This window comes from Scyliorhinus canicula, chromosome 11 (genome assembly GCF_902713615.1).
Source record: "Scyliorhinus canicula chromosome 11, sScyCan1.1, whole genome shotgun sequence".
NCBI classification, from domain to species: Eukaryota; Metazoa; Chordata; class Chondrichthyes; order Carcharhiniformes; family Scyliorhinidae; genus Scyliorhinus; species Scyliorhinus canicula.
The window spans coordinates 28820228-28841337 of NC_052156.1; the positions used below are offsets into that span (position 1 = coordinate 28820228).

A 21110-nucleotide genomic window follows, 5' to 3' on the forward strand; every position below is an offset into this window, starting at 1 on the left:
CAGCAGCATCATTTAAGGACCAGCACGCACTGTGCTTAAATATTTTTAGAACGGCATAAAATATGTCTTTTGGATTTGTGGAGGGAAATTTTCAAATGTCATTTTGTATTTAAATGCAACACTGATTGTGTGTATGACTCAGGAGGAGAGATTTACGTGGGATAGCTTTTAGAAGCATCCTGCATAAAATATCCAGCATGTTTGATTTATGCTGTAGTAAAATATTCATCAAGGTAGACAAATAGCCAATTTGATCATCTTATTTCACTCCCTTTTCTGGTGCAGATTGGTTGATTCCTTAGAATTTCTTTTGTGCTATTCAGTTGGCTCGATTAAAACAAATTCAGAAAATGGTTAAATGGTGTTGGGAGAGGAGTAAGTTGTGGTGCCTGAATTGTTTTGCATCTTTTGCAGTTGTCCCTGTTTTCTAGTATTTGCCAAGTGGTACAAAGTCTAAATTCTGCATAACTTTAGATTTAAAACCACCCACAATTAGAACATTGCCTTTGTTACAAGCTCCAATAATTTCTCGTTTGGTGTTCTGTCCAGTTGTATCACTGTGATAGGTGGACCCATAAACTGCTCCCATCAGCATTTTCTGATTCCTCCTATTCTGAATCTCCACCCATTCCAATTCTACTTCCTGATTTTCTGAGCCAAGATCCTTTGTCCCCAATGGCCTTACATCATCCTTCACTATTTGGGCTGCTCCTGCTCCTTTTCCTGTTTTGCCTGTCGGTTGCAAAGAAGGCAGTTTAACAGCACCTTTTCAAGGGCAGTGGAGGGAGGGGCAATAAATCCTGGCCTTCTCCGCATCGCCCACGTCACACAAATTAATAGAGAAAATGGGCAAGTCGTGCACTACAGTGAAAGGTTGTTATTATTATTCCCACTGCGCTCCACTGAAATTCTAGTGACGGTAACCGAGAAGGAGTTAACAACTTCTTCAAAGGGAGGGTAATGAGGTTAAAGGAAAGAGAAATCTCGGCCCGTTCTCGGGCACCTCGATTATTGGCTGCAGGGCACAATCGCCCTAAGGTGCAAATTGCATCCCTTCAGAATGGGATGCACAGGATCTGAGGAAGGGGAAAAAGTAAGTCTTGGGAACAAGTGTTCCATGTGGCTGGAGATATTTAATATTTTAAATCCATCGGCAGTGGATTATATTTATATTACAGCCTTGTTAATGGCGTCATTGGCAGTCAGCCACAGCCGGTGTAAACTGCCAGCTGGAACCTTTGGATGTGGCCTTTTTGGTTGTGGATTTTTCTTGCTTCATTAACTATTCTCGTACCATAGAAGATTCTAATGAGTGAATTAGAATGGAAAACCTGAGCCACGGGGATAAGGAGAGTTAACTTCGAACCCCTCCGTAAATGAAAGCACTTATTTTTCTGTCTAATAGAGTAAAGTTGTCAAAAGTCCAAGTCTTTCCAGAATCCCTTTTACATTACTAGTACACAGCATATGTCATCTGCATAGCTTAGAAGTGGGTCCAAGGAGGAAAATGACAATCCCAATTGATGCACCAACCATGTAAGAGCCACGTTTTAAAAGTATTGCCTGACCCAGGAATTTATTCTATTGTGTTTTGTTCAACTTTTTTAATCGTATGCCTGGTGCCAGTTGTACTTTCCCTAACTCCTTTTCTTCTCCACCCCCATAATCATGTTATTTCCTCATCAACGGAGTGGAAAATTCACTGGGCACTAACGAGCTTTTCCATTATTCATTTTTGCATAAAAGACCTGCTGGAGCTTTGGGAATTGTCACAAATCTGACACCTTTAAGTTGAGGGGTGATGCTGTAAAAGTCCCAGTTCATTAGCATTAATGGGTAACTGTGAGATGGCACCACTCCATTGAAGTCAATAGGTAATACTGTAATGATAGCGCCTCTTATTCTTACTTTCCTTGGAGATGGTGCTGCAGCTTCTTGCATCTGTTTTTCGTTTTTGCTCCAGTACTGATGCTGTTGCAGCAAGCACACCTGATATGTGCCATGTCCCCTGAATTACTGTGAGCAAAGTCACAGTATGTTGTTAAACCTCTGAGACAAGTAGTGAAGCTCCACACTAGGCTTGACATGTTTGAGATTATCTACATTGTGGAGTGGGGTGACAACGTGGCTACTTTTAGAACACATTCAGAGAGTTTATTTGGGGATTAATGTCCTCAAATTACAGGCGCCATAAATGCACAAACAGATTTTCTCCCAAAGTGTTTTGGTGAATATGCAAATTGTGAGGGTTGCTGACATGGAGATTGGGGCGAGTTTATATTGTGCCCGCTCAAATTTAGTACCAAGGGCCTCCAGGTTGAGTACAAATCAGCCAGATTTAGGGTAAAACCTCCACTGATCCCTGATGATCTGCTTTGACCCCCAACTTCAGATGAGTGACGTTGCTGTATCAATGTGATTTCTCCGCCCCTTCGTACCGCTTTTATACCAGTTCTACGGGCATTATTGTGAGTCTCCCAATGCAATTTCAAATTAGTCTATACTGCGAATCCAGGGCCAAATGTAACAGAATTGAAGAACGTAGAATTTGGTTTTTAATTGATACATTATTGTATGCAGATGGGAGCGACAATGTAAATTGAGCTGAAGCCAAAGATCAGCCATGATTGCACTGAATGGCAGAACAGGCTCGACAGGCCTTCTGGTCCACTCCTCCTATTTCTTGTGTGTGACCTTGAATGTTGTGTAACTAAATTGTGTCTCGTTAACATAGTGGAATACACAAGACAACACTGAACCTTTCATTGGCAAGCTGTTAAATGAAGCTCGTATTGCTCACCTGCAAGTCTACTTCTGTGCACTCCATCACAGCAATTTTCACCAACGCATCTTTAACAATTATTTAGGCTGAATTTAAAATGTCTGGTTTGGAAAAGGAGGTTTATTTTTGCATGACACCTAAACGGGTAAAGTTAGACCTTCCTCCCTTGTGAGAGATGTAATCGTGTTTAGGCAATTAGTGGTTGTGCAGATGAAATAAGAAGCCCATCAAAAATTGTGCGATGCATTATCAGTCAGATTTTCGCAGGCTACTGTATTGCTCAATAAGTTCAGAACTAATTGGGTAACACGTTTTTGGCACGGTATGATGAACAACCAGTTCGTATGTATATGCTGAGGCCTGGGAAAATATCTCCTTGTATTGTTTTGGTTGATTGTCGTGTGGGACGCGAAAGGCAAGGGATTTGAAGGAAGTAGATAAAATCTTATCATTTTAAGTGAATTAAGTTCAGCAGGGCTGTGAGGCATTTTAACATTTGATCATTCAATAACTAGGGCGTAGTGTTTTTATTGTGCCACTTTTAACATTTGGGATATTTGAAAGTGAGCAGAGTAATTCACATTTGTACAACTAAAACTGATTTATACAGTGAGATATAATAGATTTTAATCTTGGAAATAACTGCAAGCCAGCTGGACAGACTGCATTAATTATTAGTGGCAGCATTTCATAATTATTTATGCATATAATGAAAAATGATTGACTTCGGTAAACAGCAATTGATTTTCAAAACAATGGTGGGGGGCATTTAATTATTTAATTTGCTGCAATCCAGTTTATCCATGCTTGGATTCTGTACCGCTTTGTTTTCAAACACTTTAAAAATAGTTTCTATAGAAAAACATTGATCCGAACGGATCCTTGCTGAATGTGCTGCCAAATCCTGTTAACTTCAGTCTCACAACTATAAATCCAGCCAAGTAACAGCAGTAGGTTTTCCTTGTGGCCATATAATAATATTTAGCTTTTACATTCTATAAGATGCTGTAGTGTCAGATTGTCCGAGAGCTCTGATTTTAACTTTTCCTCCATTTTCACCAACTGATCGTGAATGGGAATAATGCGGATGTTCTGTTTTGTTATTATTTTAGTTGGTGTGGCTAATGTACATAAAAATTGGATTGATAATTAAATAGTATTACTTTTCTTATTTCCTTGACAATATTTCTTAAGAAAACTCAAAGGTTTTTGAGGAACTCATAGCTGAAAGTCAACGGAGATGAACTGGTTTACATTTCCATGCAGATTCCATTGCCACAGTAATAAATATACCCAGCACTTTTAATGACCATTTGTATGCTGAAATATATCGATAAAAGTTTAATTTATATTGCACAGTAAACATAGAAATAAATCTCAGGGCACCAACTTTAGTGGCAAGCTTTGAATACTAGCAACAGGTTTCTCCTGTATGCTCTTGGCCTTTTCTCTTGGGCCTGAAGATTAAGTCCTCGTCTATTTCCAGAGTTTGCACTATTTTCCTAGACTCTCCTACTGATGTTTCCCAGACACAGAGTATGCTTGAACTCCGATTCCAGCCTGTTCCTTTTCAACCTGTGACAATTAGCAGACTGCCATTTGACGCCTGGCAGAATCTTACAATCTCGTTTCACCAGTGGAAAATCAAAAGTTTGCACAGCTTGGATTTTTATTTTGGAAATTTCCGCTGCTTAAAAAAACATACTGGGCCTGTACAAACTACTGTCTTTGTTAAAGCAATGTTCCTGCTTGTGGAATAGCCCAGAAGTGGAGGTGCCTTGGGGGTAGAGGAGAAGGACACAAAGGCACAACATAGGCAGACCCTAGTCACCCTCCTGGGTCCTGATGGACCCTAGTCACCCTGCCCAGTACCCATCGGTCCCCTCAGCTGAAGCCAGTGTTCAACCTTGTCCCACCGATGCTACTAGATTTAACATTTTTCCTCTCTCCATTGGGACTCTTCTGGGTCTGCAGGCAGCCCCGACCCCTCAAGTGATCGTAGGGTCCAGTGGTCAGTTCACGCAAGTACAAAAAACCCAGCCCTTTTTGAGTGGAGCCTCCTCCCAGCCCCCCCAATATGACCACCCCCACACATCACCACTACCTCTGTGCTTTAAATGCTGCCAATCCCTTGCCCCCTATGGCCTCAAATGCATTGAGTTGTCAGTCCCTTAGAACATAGAACATAGAACGATACAGCGCAGTACAGGCCCTTCGGCCCTCGATGTTGCACCGACATGGAAAAAAAAACTAAAGGCCATCTAACCTACACTATGCCATTATCATCCATATGCTTATCCAATAAACTTTTAAATGCCCTCAATGTTGGCGAGTTCACTACTGTTGCAGGTAGGGCATTCCACGGCCTCACCACTCTTTGCGTAAAAAACCCACCTCTGACGTCTGTCCTATATCTATTACCCCTCAATTTAAGGCTATGTCCCCTCGTGCTAGCCACCTCCATCCGCGGGAGAAGGCTCTCGCTGTCCACCCTATCTAACCCTCTGATCATTTTGTATGCCTCTATTAAGTCACCTCTTAACCTTCTTCTCTCTAACGAAAACAACCTCAAGTCCATCAGCCTTTCCTCATAAGATTTTCCCTCCATACCAGGCAACATCCTGGTAAATCTCCTCTGCACCCGTTCCAAAGCTTCCATGTCCTTCCTATAATGAGGCGACCAGAACTGTACGCAATACTCCAAATGCGGCCGTACTAGAGTTTTGTACAACTGCAACATGACCTCATGGCTCCGGAACTCAATCCCTCTACCAATAAAGGCCAACACACCATAGGCCTTCTTCACAACCCTATCAACCTGGGTGGCAACTTTCAGGGATCTATGTACATGGACACCGAGATCCCTCTGCTCATCCACACTACCAAGAATTTTACCATTAGCCAAATATTCCGCATTCCTGTTATTCTTTCCAAAGTGAATCACCTCACACTTCTCCACATTAAACTCCATTTGCCACCTCTCAGCCCAGCTCTGCAGCTTATCTATGTCCCTCTGTAACCTGCAACATCCTTCCGCACTGTCTACAACTCCACCGACTTTAGTGTCATCTGCAAATTTACTCACCCATCCTTCTGCGCCCTCCTCTAGGTCATTTATAAAAATGACAAACAGCAACGGCCCCAGAACAGATCCTTGTGGTACGCCACTCGTAGCTGAACTCCATTCTGAACATTTCCAATCAACTACCACTCTCTGTCTTCTTTCAACTAGCCAATTTCTGATCCACATCTCTAAATCACCCTCAATCCCCAGCCTCCGTATTTTCTGCAATAGCCGACCGTGGGGAACCTTATCAAACGCTTTACTGAAATCCATATACACCACATCAACTGCTCTACCCTCGTCTACCTTGCTCACCACTTTCTCTTTCGACTTTTTCTTGCCCTCACTTGAGTCCAGTACCCAATGTGAAAATGAATTGGATGCATATAGAGAGTTATTTACACCAGATTGCAAATTGTGTGAGAACCTTACAGAGGACGAAAACATGATAGGCTGGGAAAGAAGCAAAGGCAATTAAACGCTCCTGCTGATGTAAAACCATAAATTATTTATTATGATCATGCACTCTTGATATTGACATCTCCAGCAATCTCTACCTTGCATTTATTGCTAATGCTTGGCGGCCCATTACATTGGGTAATAATTTAAATTGTCTCCCTAAATATTTCGGAAACAATTCCCTCAATCGCTCGATTTAAATTCCTATTCTCGTGGGTTAATCTCTTCATGGGTCTCACCTACCGTTATCCATGTAATAAAATCAGAAAATACTGGTGGAACTCCAGTCTACCAGCATCTGTGGAGAGAGAAACAGAGTCTGTACAACTCTTGGATTGGATTGGATTGGATTGGATTTGTTTATTGTCACGTGTACCGAGGTACAGTGAAAAGTATTTTTCTGCGAGCTGCTCAAACAGATCATTTAGTACATAAAAAGGAAAGAAAACAAAATAAAAAGAAAATACATTGTAGGGCAATACAAGGTACACAATGTAAATACATAAACCCTGGCATCGGGTGAAGCATATCGGGGTGTAGTATTAATCAGATCAGTCCATAAGAGGATTGTTTAGGAGTCTGGTAACAGCGGGTAAGAAGCTGTTTTTGAATCTGTTTGTGCGTGTTCTCAGACTTTTGTATCTGCTGCCCAATGGAAGAAGTTAGAAGAGTGAGTAAGCCGGGTGGGAGGGCTCTTTGATTGAAATGAAAAATTAAAATCGCTTATTGTCATGAGTAGGCTTCAATGAAGTTACTGTGAAAAGCCCCTAGTCGCCACAATCCGGCGCCTGTCCGGGGAGGCTGGTATGTGAATCGAAGCGTGCTGCTGGCCTGCCTTGGTCTGCTTTAAAAGCCAGCAATTTAGCCCAGTGTGCTAAACCAGCCCCTTTGTGCTGCTCTTTTTCAGAACTGAAGAGCGGGAGAAATGTGATGGATTTTATACTGTAAAAGAAGGGGGTGGGTGGAGCAGGTGAAGCAAAATAGATAATCATGATCGGCTTGAGCTAGGAGCAACTGAACAAAGATGTTTAAGGCACAAGAGAAAGGAAGTGTTAATGGTCGAGTTAAGGACTCAAGAAGGTGCTGATAGTGGCATAAAGGTAAGGTAACAATGTGTTAATAGGAGAAGAAAAATGAGTGCGCAGTGAAAGCAAAACTTTCAGTAGAACAAGTGACAGATGACCCTGTGCGGAAGGGGAGGGCTATATTGGAACAATTTCTTTCTTAAAAGAGTCAAGTTGGAGGAGAAAATGCTGTCTAAAGTTGTTGAATTCTATGTTGAGTCCAAAAGACTGTTAAAGTGCCTAATTGGGGAATGTGGGGTTGTTTCTCCGAGCTATGGAACCTCCACCAAGCACTCTAAAGCAAACAAAAGACCAGCTAATTGAACGCGTGTTTATTATTGTCTGCCTTCTCAACAGCAGAAATGTCACGAGCAGGGTATTGCTGCAAAAATAAAAACAGCCTGCTAACGGCACATGTTGTTATTAATCTGCAAATTGGCTAGCAAATTCAAGGATTAAAAGATTTGCCATGAGTTGCATATCTCCAGAATTTATGGTTAATTTATGTTGTTCCACTACTTTCTTCATTAAAATGGTGCCCCTCTTGTGTTACTTTTAAGAACTTGAATAAACCACCTCCCCCACGCCAGCTCCCCCTTACTCGGATACTCTTGTGAAATGTTCTCAGACACCTTCCTACACGATCATTATCCGAGTTATTGTGATTTGAAACTTGTACTTTTGCATGTCTTATCCTTTCTGTGCTTTAATAATGAGAAAGGTGATGCTTTGAAGTTTTTCAGTTGTACATTTTTGCTGCTAATTTATGTTGTTCCACTACTTTCTTCATTAAAATGGTGCCCCTCTTCTGTTACTTTTAAGAACTTGAATAAACCAACACATAATTTACAAGCAAGTGTCCCCCCGGATGACACAGCCCGAGAAATCCCACCAGGTCGGAAAGCCAATCTGCAGCCTGGGTTGGTGCTGCCCATCGCCAGCCAAGCAGGATTCTCCGGCGGGCTATCAGGGAGGCTAGGGCGTTGATCCCTCCGCACAAAGAGTTCTGACTGATCTGATACCTCGAAGACCATCATTGCTGGGCATGGTTCCACCCTCACAACCCTGGACATTGCCTCAAAGAAGGTCATCCAGAACCCTTAAGTCTGGAGCACGTCCAGAACATGAGGGTGTGGTTAGCCGGGCCTCCCTGGCACTGTTCACGTTTGTCTAAATGCATTGTTAGCATTCATGTCGAGAGGAGTAGAAGAGCAGGGATGTACTGCCGATAAAACAAAACAGTTGGTTGTTCCTGTATTCTGAAATTGGATTGTTGCTAATGGTCAGGATGTTTTCAGATTGCAAAAGCAATCCTTATTTCATTTCATCATCTCCAGCCTGGAGCTAACTAGTGAAAAGGAATAATGACTTGCTCTGGTAGTTGTGTAGCTGTAGTGTGTATTGGGCGACAATTGTTAATGAGCAGCAAGGAAATGTATTTCACAGACTGGAATTATTAGTGGTAGCTGAATACCAAAATACTACTATTTCCGACTTGGTCAATTTGAAAAATCTATTGCTCCTGGCATTAAGGAGGTCAGACTGAGCCCTTCGAATGCTGTGCTCAAGCCTTACTCTGATAGATTGGCAGTGTAAATTGGCAGATTTTGATACTGGTGCTGGAGCATACCTGAAATGTAATTAATTCTGGTTCTCTCTGAATGCTGCCTATGTTCTGCTGATTATGATGATGCATTGCAAAACGAATAACTAAATGATCCCCCTCTCCTTTATGAACGAACCACCGCTTCAGTTAATAGCTCAAAGGCGGCTGGAAATGTAAGAGAATTGTGAAATGGATGGATTATTTATTTACGGAGCAGCTTGTTCAGTTACCATTTGTGCCCGTTAGTGTCTGTTCCTGGTGAGGAGCAGCTTCTGCTGCCTTTCATATCTGTCCGGAATTTTACGTACGGACCTGTGATCCTCAGCACTGGCTGAGATCTCCGCTTTCTCTAGAATGCATTAGCAATTTGGAAAGTAACCAAAATGGTGTTTCTCTTATGATGAAGGGAATGAAAAAATTGAGTATTGCATAATTTCTTTTGGAAAAAATCTTGGACTGTACTTTGCATTTTGTTGCACGGTAATACGCGGCCCTGTGCACTTGAGATTGTGGGCGGTGTTCTCTGGCCATGCCCACCCACCAACCGAATTTTCCACCCCAGGTCAACGGACCTTTTACATGGTCCCCATCCCGTCCGGCACGGCCGAAGAATCCAGCCCTGCATGCTTTCTTTTTTTTATTTTGTGTTTGTATAAGGTAGTGACTGAGTGGAAAAGTATAGTCGTACTGCTGGTGCAATAGCTCAAAATTCTCCGGGATATTAATCTGATCCGTTGCAGGCTCCTTGTAAATATTACTATACAAAGAAAGCTGTCAAGTAATTAATGAAGTGATGAGCTGATCGTAAGTAGTTTTTCATAAAACTGATGCTGTGTTTTAAAGAGCTGAGTTTATTTGGATCTGAGAGAATTTGTCAACCAATAGACAAAACTGCTGTCAGCAAGCTGGATTGCAATAGGGTGGGGATCGAGGAAGGGAGTTGACCCTGGTTCCTGCTTACTGATGACAATCAAACAAAAGGCTTGCTGGAGTGCAGGCTTGCATTTATATAGCACAGTTCACATCTTCAGGATGTCCCATAGTGCTGCACAGCTGAAGAATTGAGGTGTCATCACTATTGTTCTCTGGCAAACATGACGGCAGTGAGGTAAACGATGAGTTGAACTATTTTTGAGGTCATGATGTGGAGATACTGGCGTTGGACTGGGGTGAGCGCAGTAAGAAGTCTTGCAACACCAGGTTAAAGTTCCAACAGGTTTGTTTCAAACACTAGCTTTCGGAGCACTGCTCCTTGCTTAAGATTAAGTTGATCTTTTCTCTACACCCTAGCTATGACTGTAACATTATATTCTGCAGTCTCTCCTTCCCTATGGATGGTATGCATTGTTTGTACAGCATGCAAGAAATAATACTTTTCATGGTATACTAATACATGTGACAATAATAAATAAATCAAATCCTCAGGTGAATGAAGAAGTATGTTCCAGAAACATATATATAGATAAAGTCAAATATGCAAGACAATGATTTGAATGCGAGCATTTGCAGGTAATTACTTAATTACCTGCAAATGCTCGCATTCAAAACATTGTCTTACATCTTTGACTTTGTCTATATATATATATATATGTTTCTGGAACATACCTCTTCATTCAGCTGAGGAAGGAGCAGTGCTCCGAAAGCTAGTGATTTGAAACAAACCTGTTGGACTTTAACCTGGTGTTATAAGACTTCTTACTATTTTTGAGGTGTTGACTGCGATATCAATGTTAGTCAGAACAAGAAGAACCACCTTCATTTTCTTCAAATGCTGCAGTACCACGGAATGTTTTACATGTACCAGAACAGGTAGTTGTGAACATTCAAGGTTTACTGACCCATCTGAAAGACGGCACTTATCTCAGTATTACACCAAACCATCAACCTCGCAGTGGATCTTTAACCCCTCCTTTCTGACTCGGGTGCAAAGAGTGCTACCAGTGGACCAAGCTGGCACCTCAGGTACTTGGCACCTGGGCTTACTAATTAATAATGGCCACTTGCTTTAGGATGTTGAAGGGTGTGACCAGCACTATATCTCATGAGTTAAAGGGCCCGTATAAGATCACATGATGCCATTGAAGAATTTCTCTCAATAGTCTAAAATTATCCTTCAATCAACATTTACAAAAATAGATTAACTAGCCACTTATTTAATTACTGGTTGTGAGACCTAGATGTGTAGTGACTGGCCGCCGTGTTTGCCTGCAAAACGCTTCAAACTTCTTAATTGATATCAGATAGGTAAGTTAGGATATCTGGAGGATGTGAATGTTGCTATATAAATGCAGGATGGTTCTTATTATTAAAAATCTTTCATGAACACAGACCTAAGGTTCAGAAACCTTCCGTCCTGTTATCAGTATTTATCGTCACACATTGTTGTACCAAGAATCAAATTTTCTATTCAATTTCCCCGTGTCAGCTGATGATGGTTGTAGATTCTGGGAAAAATGTAGATTTGTGGAGTTAGTCTCTGAAGTCTCTTTCCCAACCTCGTTGCCATCTTACATGTCAAAAGCTTACATTCGTCGCCTTCCGAAAGTGATACCAAGGGCAATTTACTGGTATCATAATTCAAAATAATACAAAGCTGCACCTTCTTTGCAAAGATGACTTACGACTAACTTTTCCCCATTACAGAAGGTGGAAGGATTTAACCTCAGCATACCCATGCCCGGTCATCCGGTGGATTTTTCCGCAGTGACAATGCAACAGGCTCAGAAAGACGTTGAACAACTGGAGAAGCTCATTTGCGCACATGATGTAATCTTCCTGCTGATGGATACTCGTGAGAGCCGCTGGCTTCCCACAGTCATTGCAGCCAGTCAGCGAAAGGTAACACTTCCTGGGTACAATATTGCTTGCGACTCAGTTCCTTGTCTCTGAGCAGTGACTCGGTGACAGAGAAAGAAGCAGTAATGAAAGATTGGAGATAAGTCTTTTGGCATTGGGCAGATTGCTATTTTAACTGGCCAGTTTTCTGCTTTCATTTGCAAACTTAAAAATTAAAAATATATACACAGCTGTCCCAAAAATACCACCCACTTAAAACCTGTCTTTCTCCTGTTCCATTTATGCTGAAGTTGCTGACTGACACGGGGGCATGGTCCCGCAGTTTTTCACCACCTCGCGCAAGACTTAATGCTTGACTCAAATTAGTTACCATTGTCAGGCCGGTCCATTGTGGGAATGGTGTCGGAGCCAAGCTTTTTATTCTCTCTTCGCAAGGTTTGACACGCATTTTTGAGCAGGAGTCACTAATATGTACAGTGCGCAACTTGGAAAAGAACTTTGAGCTATGATAGTGTTCCCATGACATTGTTGCACTTGTGTTTCTTGGTGGTAGAAGCCATGGGAGGGAAGCTGCTGTTGAAGTAACCTGGGTGAGTTGCTGCACTGCACTTTGTAGATCGTGCATTCTTGTTGCCATAATGCTGCAACTGTATCAGGACTCCAGTGGCAAGAAACACCGACCGAGTGAGCTGTCCTGACCTGGATGTCAAACCATGACTGTTGTTGCTGCATCCCTCCAGACAAATGGTGAGCATTCCCTTTCATTCCTGACGTGGACCTTGCAGGTGGTGAATAGGATTTTGAGAAGCTGAAATGTGAGGCACCCGTTACCGGGTAACCAGCCTCTCTCCTGTTGTCTCCAAAGTGTTCTGTTCAGATTGATTTATGAACAGTGGTGGCCTGAAGGGAGTTGATGGTGAGGGGAAGGCAGTGGCATTGCGGTATTGTTGCTGGACTAGTAAAACAAAGTCGTCCAGATCACTAATGTCCTTTTAGGAAAGGAAATCTGCCATCCTTACCTGGTCTGGCCTACTTGTGACTTCAGACCCACGAGATTATGGTTGACTGTTAAGTGCCCTCTGAACTGGCTTAGTAAGTCACTCAAACCGCTAAAAAGTATCAAAGGAATGGAACTGGACAGTCTATCCGGCATTGACCTCCGATCCAGAAACAACCGCACACTCAGCCCTGTAAACCCTGCAAAGTCCTTACTAACACCTGAAGGCCTGTGCCAAAATTGGAGAGAATTATTTCACAAACTAGTCCAGCAACAGACCCACATAGCTATACTAACAGAATCATACTTTACAGACAATGTCCTAAACTTCACATTCTCCATCTTGACATCTGATGCATCTCGTCCGTGGCAGTATCAGTAGAAGTCCTGTCTTCACATTACGGATGTCCTCCATCGTGTTGTGTGACACTGTCACTGTGCTAAATGAGATAGATTTAGAACAGATCTAGCAACTCCAAACTGGGCAATCATGAATGTCAGTGCGCCATGAGCAACAGCAGAAGAATTGTACTCAACTGCAATCTGTAAACTCATGGTCTGGCATATCCCCTACCAAGCCAGCGGATCAAACCTGGTTCAACGAAATGTTCAGGACGACATGCCAGGAGCAGTCAGGCATACCGGAAAATAAGATGTCAACCTGCTAAAGCTGCAACATAGGGCTACTTGATTGCAGAACTGCATACGCAGCAAATGATAGACCGAGCTAAGCGATACCACAATCAACGGATCAGATCGACGCTCCGAAGTACTGCCCCATCCAGTCGTGAATGGTGATGGACAATTAAATAACTCGAGGGGGAGGAGGTTCCACAAATATCCGGATCCTCAATGATGGGGTAGCTCAGCATATCAGTGCAAAAAGAAAAGGCTGAAGCGTTCGCTTCAATCTTCAGCTAGAGTGCCGAGTGGATGATACATCTCCCCCACCATCACAGATGCCAATCTTGAGCCAGTTCGATTCACCCCACGTGATATTAAGGAACAGCTGAAGTCACTGGATACTGCAAAGGCTATGGGCACGGACAATATTCCGGCTGAGTACTGAGAACCTGCTCCAGAGCTTGCAGCACTCCTAGCTAAGCTGATTCAGTACAGCTAGAACATTGGCATCTACCCATAAATGTGAAAGTTAGCCCAGGTATGTCCTGTACACACACAGCAGGAAACATCCAACTGGACCAATAACCAGTTTCTATTCTCAAACTTTCTATTCTCAATCATCAGTAAAGTGTTGAAGGGTTCATTTAATAGTACTATCAAGTGACACTTAGAGAGGCTGAGGTTCTTGAGCAAATTTACATAGGGAGTTACAAGGTATTGGAGGTGTTGGCAGGCTTTAAAGTGGACAAATATCCAGGTCCAGGTAAATTGTGTTCAGGGTGCTGTGGGAAGCGAGGGAGAAGATTGCAGGGGCTCTGACCCAAATTTTTAATTCCCCTCTGGCCACGGGGCCAGAGGACTGGAAAACATGTGGTTCCACTGTTTAAGAAGGGTTGAATAGATAAGCTAGGGAACTAAAGACGAGTGAGTTTCAGGTCAGTGGTTGGGAAACTACCAGAGAAAATTCTGAAGGAGAGAATCTATCTCCACTTGGAGAGATGAGGTTTGATCAGGGATAGGCAGCATGGCTTTGTCAGAGGGAGGTCATGCCTAGCAAATACGATTGACTTTTTGGAGGAGGTAACCAGATATGTAGATGAGGGTAGTGCAGTTGATATGGTTTACATGGATTTCAACAAAGCCTTTGACAAGGTCCCACATGAGAGACTTGTAAAGAAGGCAATGCACATGGTTACAGGGTGATTTGATAAACTGGATTCAAAATTGGCTAAGATATAGAAGACAGAGGGTGATGATAGACGCCTGCTTTAGTGACTGGAAACCAGTGTCCAGTGGCGTACCACAGGGGCCCGTATTATTCATTTATATAAACAACAGAGATGACGATGTGAGTTGTAGGATCGGTGGGGGGAGGGGGTGTTGGGGGGGGGGGGGGGGGAAGGGGGTGGGGGGGGGAGGGGCCTGATTGAGATGTACAAGATTTATGAGGGCATGGACAGGGTGGATAGGGAGCAGCTGTTCCCCTTAGTTGAAAGGTCAGTCATGAGAGGAAGCAAGATCAAGGTGACGGGCAGGAAGTTTAGGGGGATGTGAGGAAAAACATTTTTCTCCAGAGAATATGGAATGCACTGCATGGAAGGGCAGTAGAGACGGGTTGCCTCCCATTCTTTAAAAGTACCTAGATGAGCACTTGGGATGTCATAGCATTCAAGGCAATGGATCAAATGCTGGTAAATGGGATTAGGTAGATAGGTCAGGTGTTTTTCACATGTCGGTGCAGATTCGATGAGCCAAAGAGTCTCTTCGGCACTGTGTGATTCTGTGAACAAATTAGATCAGGATTTTGCTCATGTTTGTCAACTTTGGCCCAAACACACACAACTGACCCCAGGACGGGGGCCACCACACTAACGGGAAAGCCAGAGCCAGGAGGTACAAGCGGGGGGGCGCGCGGCTAGAGTGCACCTTTTGCAGAGGAGAGAGAGCGCCTGGCGGTGGGAGTGGTTGGGGTGTGCAGAACACCAATGGGGGACAGCTGGGGGGTAAACCGGGAATGGACAGTTGGGGGGGGAAGAATCATAGGCGAAGCATAGACAAGATTGGTAAAAAATCTAGGCTGGCTGCAACAGGTCACACAATGGTATCGCAAGCAGCCACTTTGGAGGGTCCCTGAACAAAGGGAAACCCCGGAGTACAGTGGCTCACCCACATGGCGTACACATAGTTGGCGGCCATGTTGGGTAGCTCCTCGACAAAGGGAAACCCCGGAGTGCAGGGATGCATCCACAATGTAAGTATGGTTGATCCTGCAAGAGGGAGAGGGGGGGGGGAACAGAAAAAAAAATCACCTGGAACGTCAGGGGACTCGGCCCAGTGAAAAGATCCAGAGTGTTCGCCCACCTGAAAAGTATGAAAGCCGACATAGTCTTTCTCCAAGAGACGTATCTGAGAGAGGACCGACTGCGGGTAAGGAAGGGATGGGTGGGACAGATGTACCATTCCTGCTCCAGGATGAGAGCTAAGGGGTTAGCCATACTGTTAAATAAGAGGACAATATTTACTGAGGCGAGAACGGTTACAGACCCTGGGGGACGGTATGTAATGATCAGCTGTGTCCTGAATGGGGCACCAGTGATCCTGGGGAACATGTCTGTTCTCAACTGGGGTGACATGGAATTTATTGGAGGTTGGGGGGAAACAGGGAGGACCTCTAACATGGCAAAGGAACCCAGCACATTCATGGAGCAGATGGGGGCAGTGGACCCATGGAGGTTCGCTCCCCCCCATATGGAGGTTGGACACAGCCCTCCTGACTGATGAGGCTTTCTGCAAGAAAATATCAGAGGCCATAGACAGGTATATTACTAACAGCTGGAGTGGGATGTCTTGCCCTTCATGTTCTGGGAGACGTTGAAGGCTGTGATCAGGGGTGAAATTAGTGCCTACAAAGCACGAAGGGATCGGGAAGAGTGGTAGTCTGCAGATACACCGAGGCCCTGACCATAGAGCTCCTGGCAGAGAAAAAAGCTAGAAATGGACTTTGACTGCTCTCCATGAGAAAAGCAGTGCACCAACGCCGCCAGGCACGGGGTACGAGTACAGAGACAAAGCCAGCTGCCTGCTGGCTCACCAGCTTAGAAAGCAGGCAGCCACGATAGCACAGATTAGGGACAGCAGAGTCTAACTAGTAGCTGAGCCGTCAAAAGGTAAATGACGCATTTGAGGCCTTCTACTGGGGGCTGTACACTTCTAAGGCCCCCCCCACCCTGAAAGGGACTTGGTGATGAAGTAGTTCCTCGATGGATTGGGCATGCCAGTTGTGGGGGAGGATAGGAAATCAAGGCTGGAAGCACCATTAGAACTGGGAGACGTCATGGAGGTGGGGAAGGCGCTGGACCTGATTGATTCCTGGCAGACTTCTACAAAACATTTGCGACAACACTGGGCCCGCACCTGTGGGAGATGTTCACGGACCTGCATTCGAGGGGTACACTCCTGCCTACGCAAGCTCCAGCCTCAATCTCGCTGATACCCAAAAAGGTCAAAGACCCAACAGAATGCGGGTCCTTCAGACCCATTTCACTACTCAATGTCACTGCCTGTGTGGAGTTTGCATGTTCTTCCCGTGTCTGCATGGGTTGCACCCCCACAACCCAAAGATGTGCAGGGTAGGTGGATTGGCCATGCTAAATTGGCCCTTAAATGGAAAAAAATAATTGGGTACGCTAAATTTATTAAAAATAAGATACATGCAAGTTAAAAATGTCCTACGTAGGGAAACAAAGATATTCCCAACAATCGCTATTAGAGGACTGACTGGACACGGACAACTTGGGGGGGAGGGGGGGGGGGGACTGTGGGGACCTGTTTGGGCGACAACTGGGAAAGGCAGGAGACGAGAGAAAAATGGGATGAAGACCTGGGGTTTGAAATAGGGTATGGACTCTGGAGCGAAGCACTGCACAGGGTCAATTCCACCTGCACATGCGCAAGGCTTAATGCAGCTGAAAGTGGGGCACAAAGTCCATTTAACCAGAACCCAAATGAGCAGGTTCTTCCTGGAGGTGGAGGATAAATGTGAACAGGTGCCAGGGAGGCCCAGCCAACCACACCCACGTGTTCTGGCCACGCCCCAGACTTGTCGGGTTCTGGACAGCCTGCTTCGAGGTGATGTCCAAGGTTGTGGAAATGAGGGTGGAGCAATGCCCGAACGTTGCAGTCTTCGGGGTATAGGAACAGCCAGAACTCTTTATGGGGAGGAGGACCAATGCCTTTTCCTTAGCCTCCCTAATCGCTTGCCAAAGAATCCTGCTCGGCTGGCGACCGGCAGCACCACCCAAAGCTGGAGACTGGCTGTCCGACCTAGCAAAACTTTTCCAAATAGAGAAAATCAAATTCACCATGTCGGAAAAGGGCTTCCACAAACGCATTCGCCACCCTGTTCCAAGACCCGTTTGTAGCCAGCAGCCAATAAGCCAAGGGGAGGGGGCATCCACAGAAGAACCACGGGCACAAACGGAAAGAGTGGGGGGGGGGGGGGGCGTGTCGGAGGGAGGGAACAAAGAGACACTGAACCCAACCATACCTCACACGCCAGCACCTAATACAAAGCAACATACGTAGCACTACGCTACCCCAATAGGCCCAGGTTTGATGAAGCAACCAATAAACAGACACACCAGATAGCAAGAAGGGGAGGGGGCCTGGGAGAGAGGGGGAGGGTGATTAGGAGGCCAAGTCAAAGCTGGGCACTTGTAAAAAAAAATGTGAATTTTAATCGATGCGTGTAGTTTCTGTGTATGTTCATTTTCATCCTTGTTTCCTCTAAAAAGAAAAACCCTAATAAAAACATTTAAAAAAAACTTTGGCCCAAACAGTCTATTTCTTAGTTCTATGCATTTCTTCATGCTTTAAATAAAATTGTTATTGCATAGCACCGTTGCTGCAGAGGTTTGGGTGATCGATGAGCAGAGAGGATACCAGGAGTAAAGGGTCAAATCACTTCTTCCGTGTGCTAAAATCAAAATATATTTCATAAAGCATTCAAACATTACATGTGCCTGTTCTTATTTTGGTACAAATCCACTCTGGACAAAGGAGTGGCAAAAAAGGGGATTGAAAATGGTGGTGGGGGTGGGGAGAAAAAGCATTAATCATGTCTGTAAATTGCGGTTTCCTTTGCTTGCAGTTGGTTATTAATGCCGCTTTGGGTTTTGATACCTTTGTCGTGATGAGGCATGGTCTGAAAAAGCCCAAACAGGAGTCTGGAGAACCGGCTGCTGTTGCTGCCGCCACCAATTCCACCTTGGCAGGATCTTCACTCTTCTCAAACATTCCAGGCCACAAACTGGGCTGCTACTTCTGCAATGATGTTGTCGCACCAGGAGATGTAAGTTGTGTGTGAAAAGTTATCTCCACCGTAGTTGGGCAAAAGAAGGAAGAGTGAGTAGAAAATTGAAACTGGATTTGTTCTGCTTTGAGCCACTTGCATCTTTAGATATCTTAGTTGTTCGTCGTCTATTAGACCTTTTTGTGGCACCATATTGATTGAATAGGCAAAACTTTCAAAACTAAAATGATGCACAACATTTTCAGCGAATAAAGAACACTACAGTCTTTAAATATGTGTATGTAACTGTACAAGACCTTGCTCTTTGAGAGCAAGTCATTGAAGGTGTATCTCTCTCTTCAAAATTGGAACGAGCTCATTATGATGCGGATTCTCATTTGTACTGAAGAGAGAGTTTGTGTATTGCAAAAACACATACGCTATATGCAATGTTGCCGAATGATTGAGGTAACTGATGAACAGGGGGTATGAAGCCTTGTTCTACATTTCCTTGAGCAGCTTGATAATCCATTATAACAAAAATTGAATTGTTACTGACTTTATTTCACTTCTAGATTACTGTTTTGTCAGGAGCTCTAAATTATATCGGGAATAAGTACACCTGGATAGAAAAAGTTTTATGTTCAATTCTGTTGATGACTTTAGAACTGATGCATTACAAGGTAGAGTTCAAAGATTTGCAACGAGCAATGGACCCATGGTTTAAAAGGTTAGAGACTGTTTGATACCTCGGAAGATGAGCTCTGGCTGATTTACAGATGTTAAATAGAATTCACAAAAATATAAAGCCCAGAGACTTCAATAATGTGCAAAAGGATCACTTTCAGGGAAAGCATATAGTGATGGCTACGTTAATTGGTATTTTCAAGATGTAAAAACACTCCAAAGTAAACTTTGATTTATTTCAATGAAGTTATTCTAATATTTAATGGGATTCTTGATTTTCTTTAAAATATTTGCAAGAATTGTTTTACTTCACGGGAATGTAGGAATGGAGTAGGCCCGTCGGCCTGTCCTGTTCAGCTAGATCATGGCTGGCCTGTGAGCTAACTCCACCTGCCCACCTTTGCCCGATATCCCTCAATAGAACCAAATAATTACTACAGTGTGGAAGGAGGCCATTCGGCCCATTGCGTCTGCACCAATCCTCTGAAAGAGCACCCTATCTAGGCCCACTCCCCTACCCTATCCCCATCACCCCACCTAACTTACACATCCTTGGACACCAAGGGGCAATTTAGCATGGCCAATCCACCTAACCTGAATATCTTTGGACTGTGGGGGAAAAAACCCACACAGACTTGGGGAGACAGTGAAAACTCCACATAGTTACCCAAGGCCAGATTTGAACCTGGGTCTGTGGCGCTGTGAGGCAGCAGTGCTAACCACTGTGCCACCTTGCTGCCCCAATACCTTTGATTAACGAAAATCTCAGTTTCAAAAGTGCTAACCGATCTCGATTCAATTGAAAATGAAAATCGCTTATTATCACAAGTAGGCTTCAATGAAGTTACTGTGAAAAGCCCCTAGTCGCCACATTCCGGTGCCTGTCCGGGGAGGCTGGTACGGGAATCGAACCGAGCTGCTGGCTTGCTTGGTCTGCTTTAAAAGCCAGCGATTTAGCCCAGTGAGCTAAAGTTTCAGACTTTTGCAACCCTTCATGATTCATAGACATTTACAGCACAGAAAGAGGCCATTCAGCCCATCATGTCTACACCGGTCAACAAAGATCTGACTATGCTAATTCCATTTTACAGCACTTGGCCCATAGTCTTGGAGGTTACGGCAGAGCAAGTGAATATCTAAATACTTCTTAAATGTTGCAAATGTTTCTGACTCGACCACTCTTTCACGCAGTGAGTTCCAGACTCCCACCACCCTCTGGTTGAAAATGTTTCTCCCAAGACCCCTTTTAGCCTTCTAACTCTTACCTTAAATCTGGTCCCCTGGTTATTGAGTCCTCTACTAATGGGAGAAGTGCCTTCCTATCCACACTATTTATGCCCCTCAGGATCCTGGTACACTTCTATCAGGTCCCCTCTCAACCATCGCTGCTCCAAGGAAAGCTGCCCCAGCTTATCCAATCTTTCCTCATAGCTCAGACCGTCCAGCCCAGTCAGGGTCCTGGTAAATCTCCTCCGCACCCTCTCCACTGCAAACACTTCCTTTCTAAAATGTGGTGACCATGTGTGTGGAAATGTTTCCTAATTTCATTCCTGGGTGAACTAGCTCCAATTTTTAGACAATGATCCCTAGTCCTCGACTTCCCAATCAGCAAAATGTTTCTTCCCATCTACCCTGCCTGTTCCCTTCATAACTTGAAAACTCGAATCAATTTTCCCCTTAGCGTTCTAAATTCCAGGAATGCAACACCAGTTTGTAACCTCCCCTGGTAATCGACTTGTTG

General features: G+C 44.1%; 1 protein-coding gene across 1 annotated transcript in view; it reads left to right on the top strand.

The window, feature by feature from the left end:
- The window catches only part of atg7 (ATG7 autophagy related 7 homolog (S. cerevisiae)), a 171412-nt gene that overhangs the window by 50757 nt on the left and 99545 nt on the right, over positions 1-21110 (top strand). The window contains exons 12-13 of the mRNA XM_038812655.1: positions 11619-11813; positions 18542-18742. Coding sequence (XP_038668583.1) covers positions 11619-11813; positions 18542-18742 — 396 coding nt within the window. The remainder of the gene's footprint in view (positions 1-11618; positions 11814-18541; positions 18743-21110) is intronic.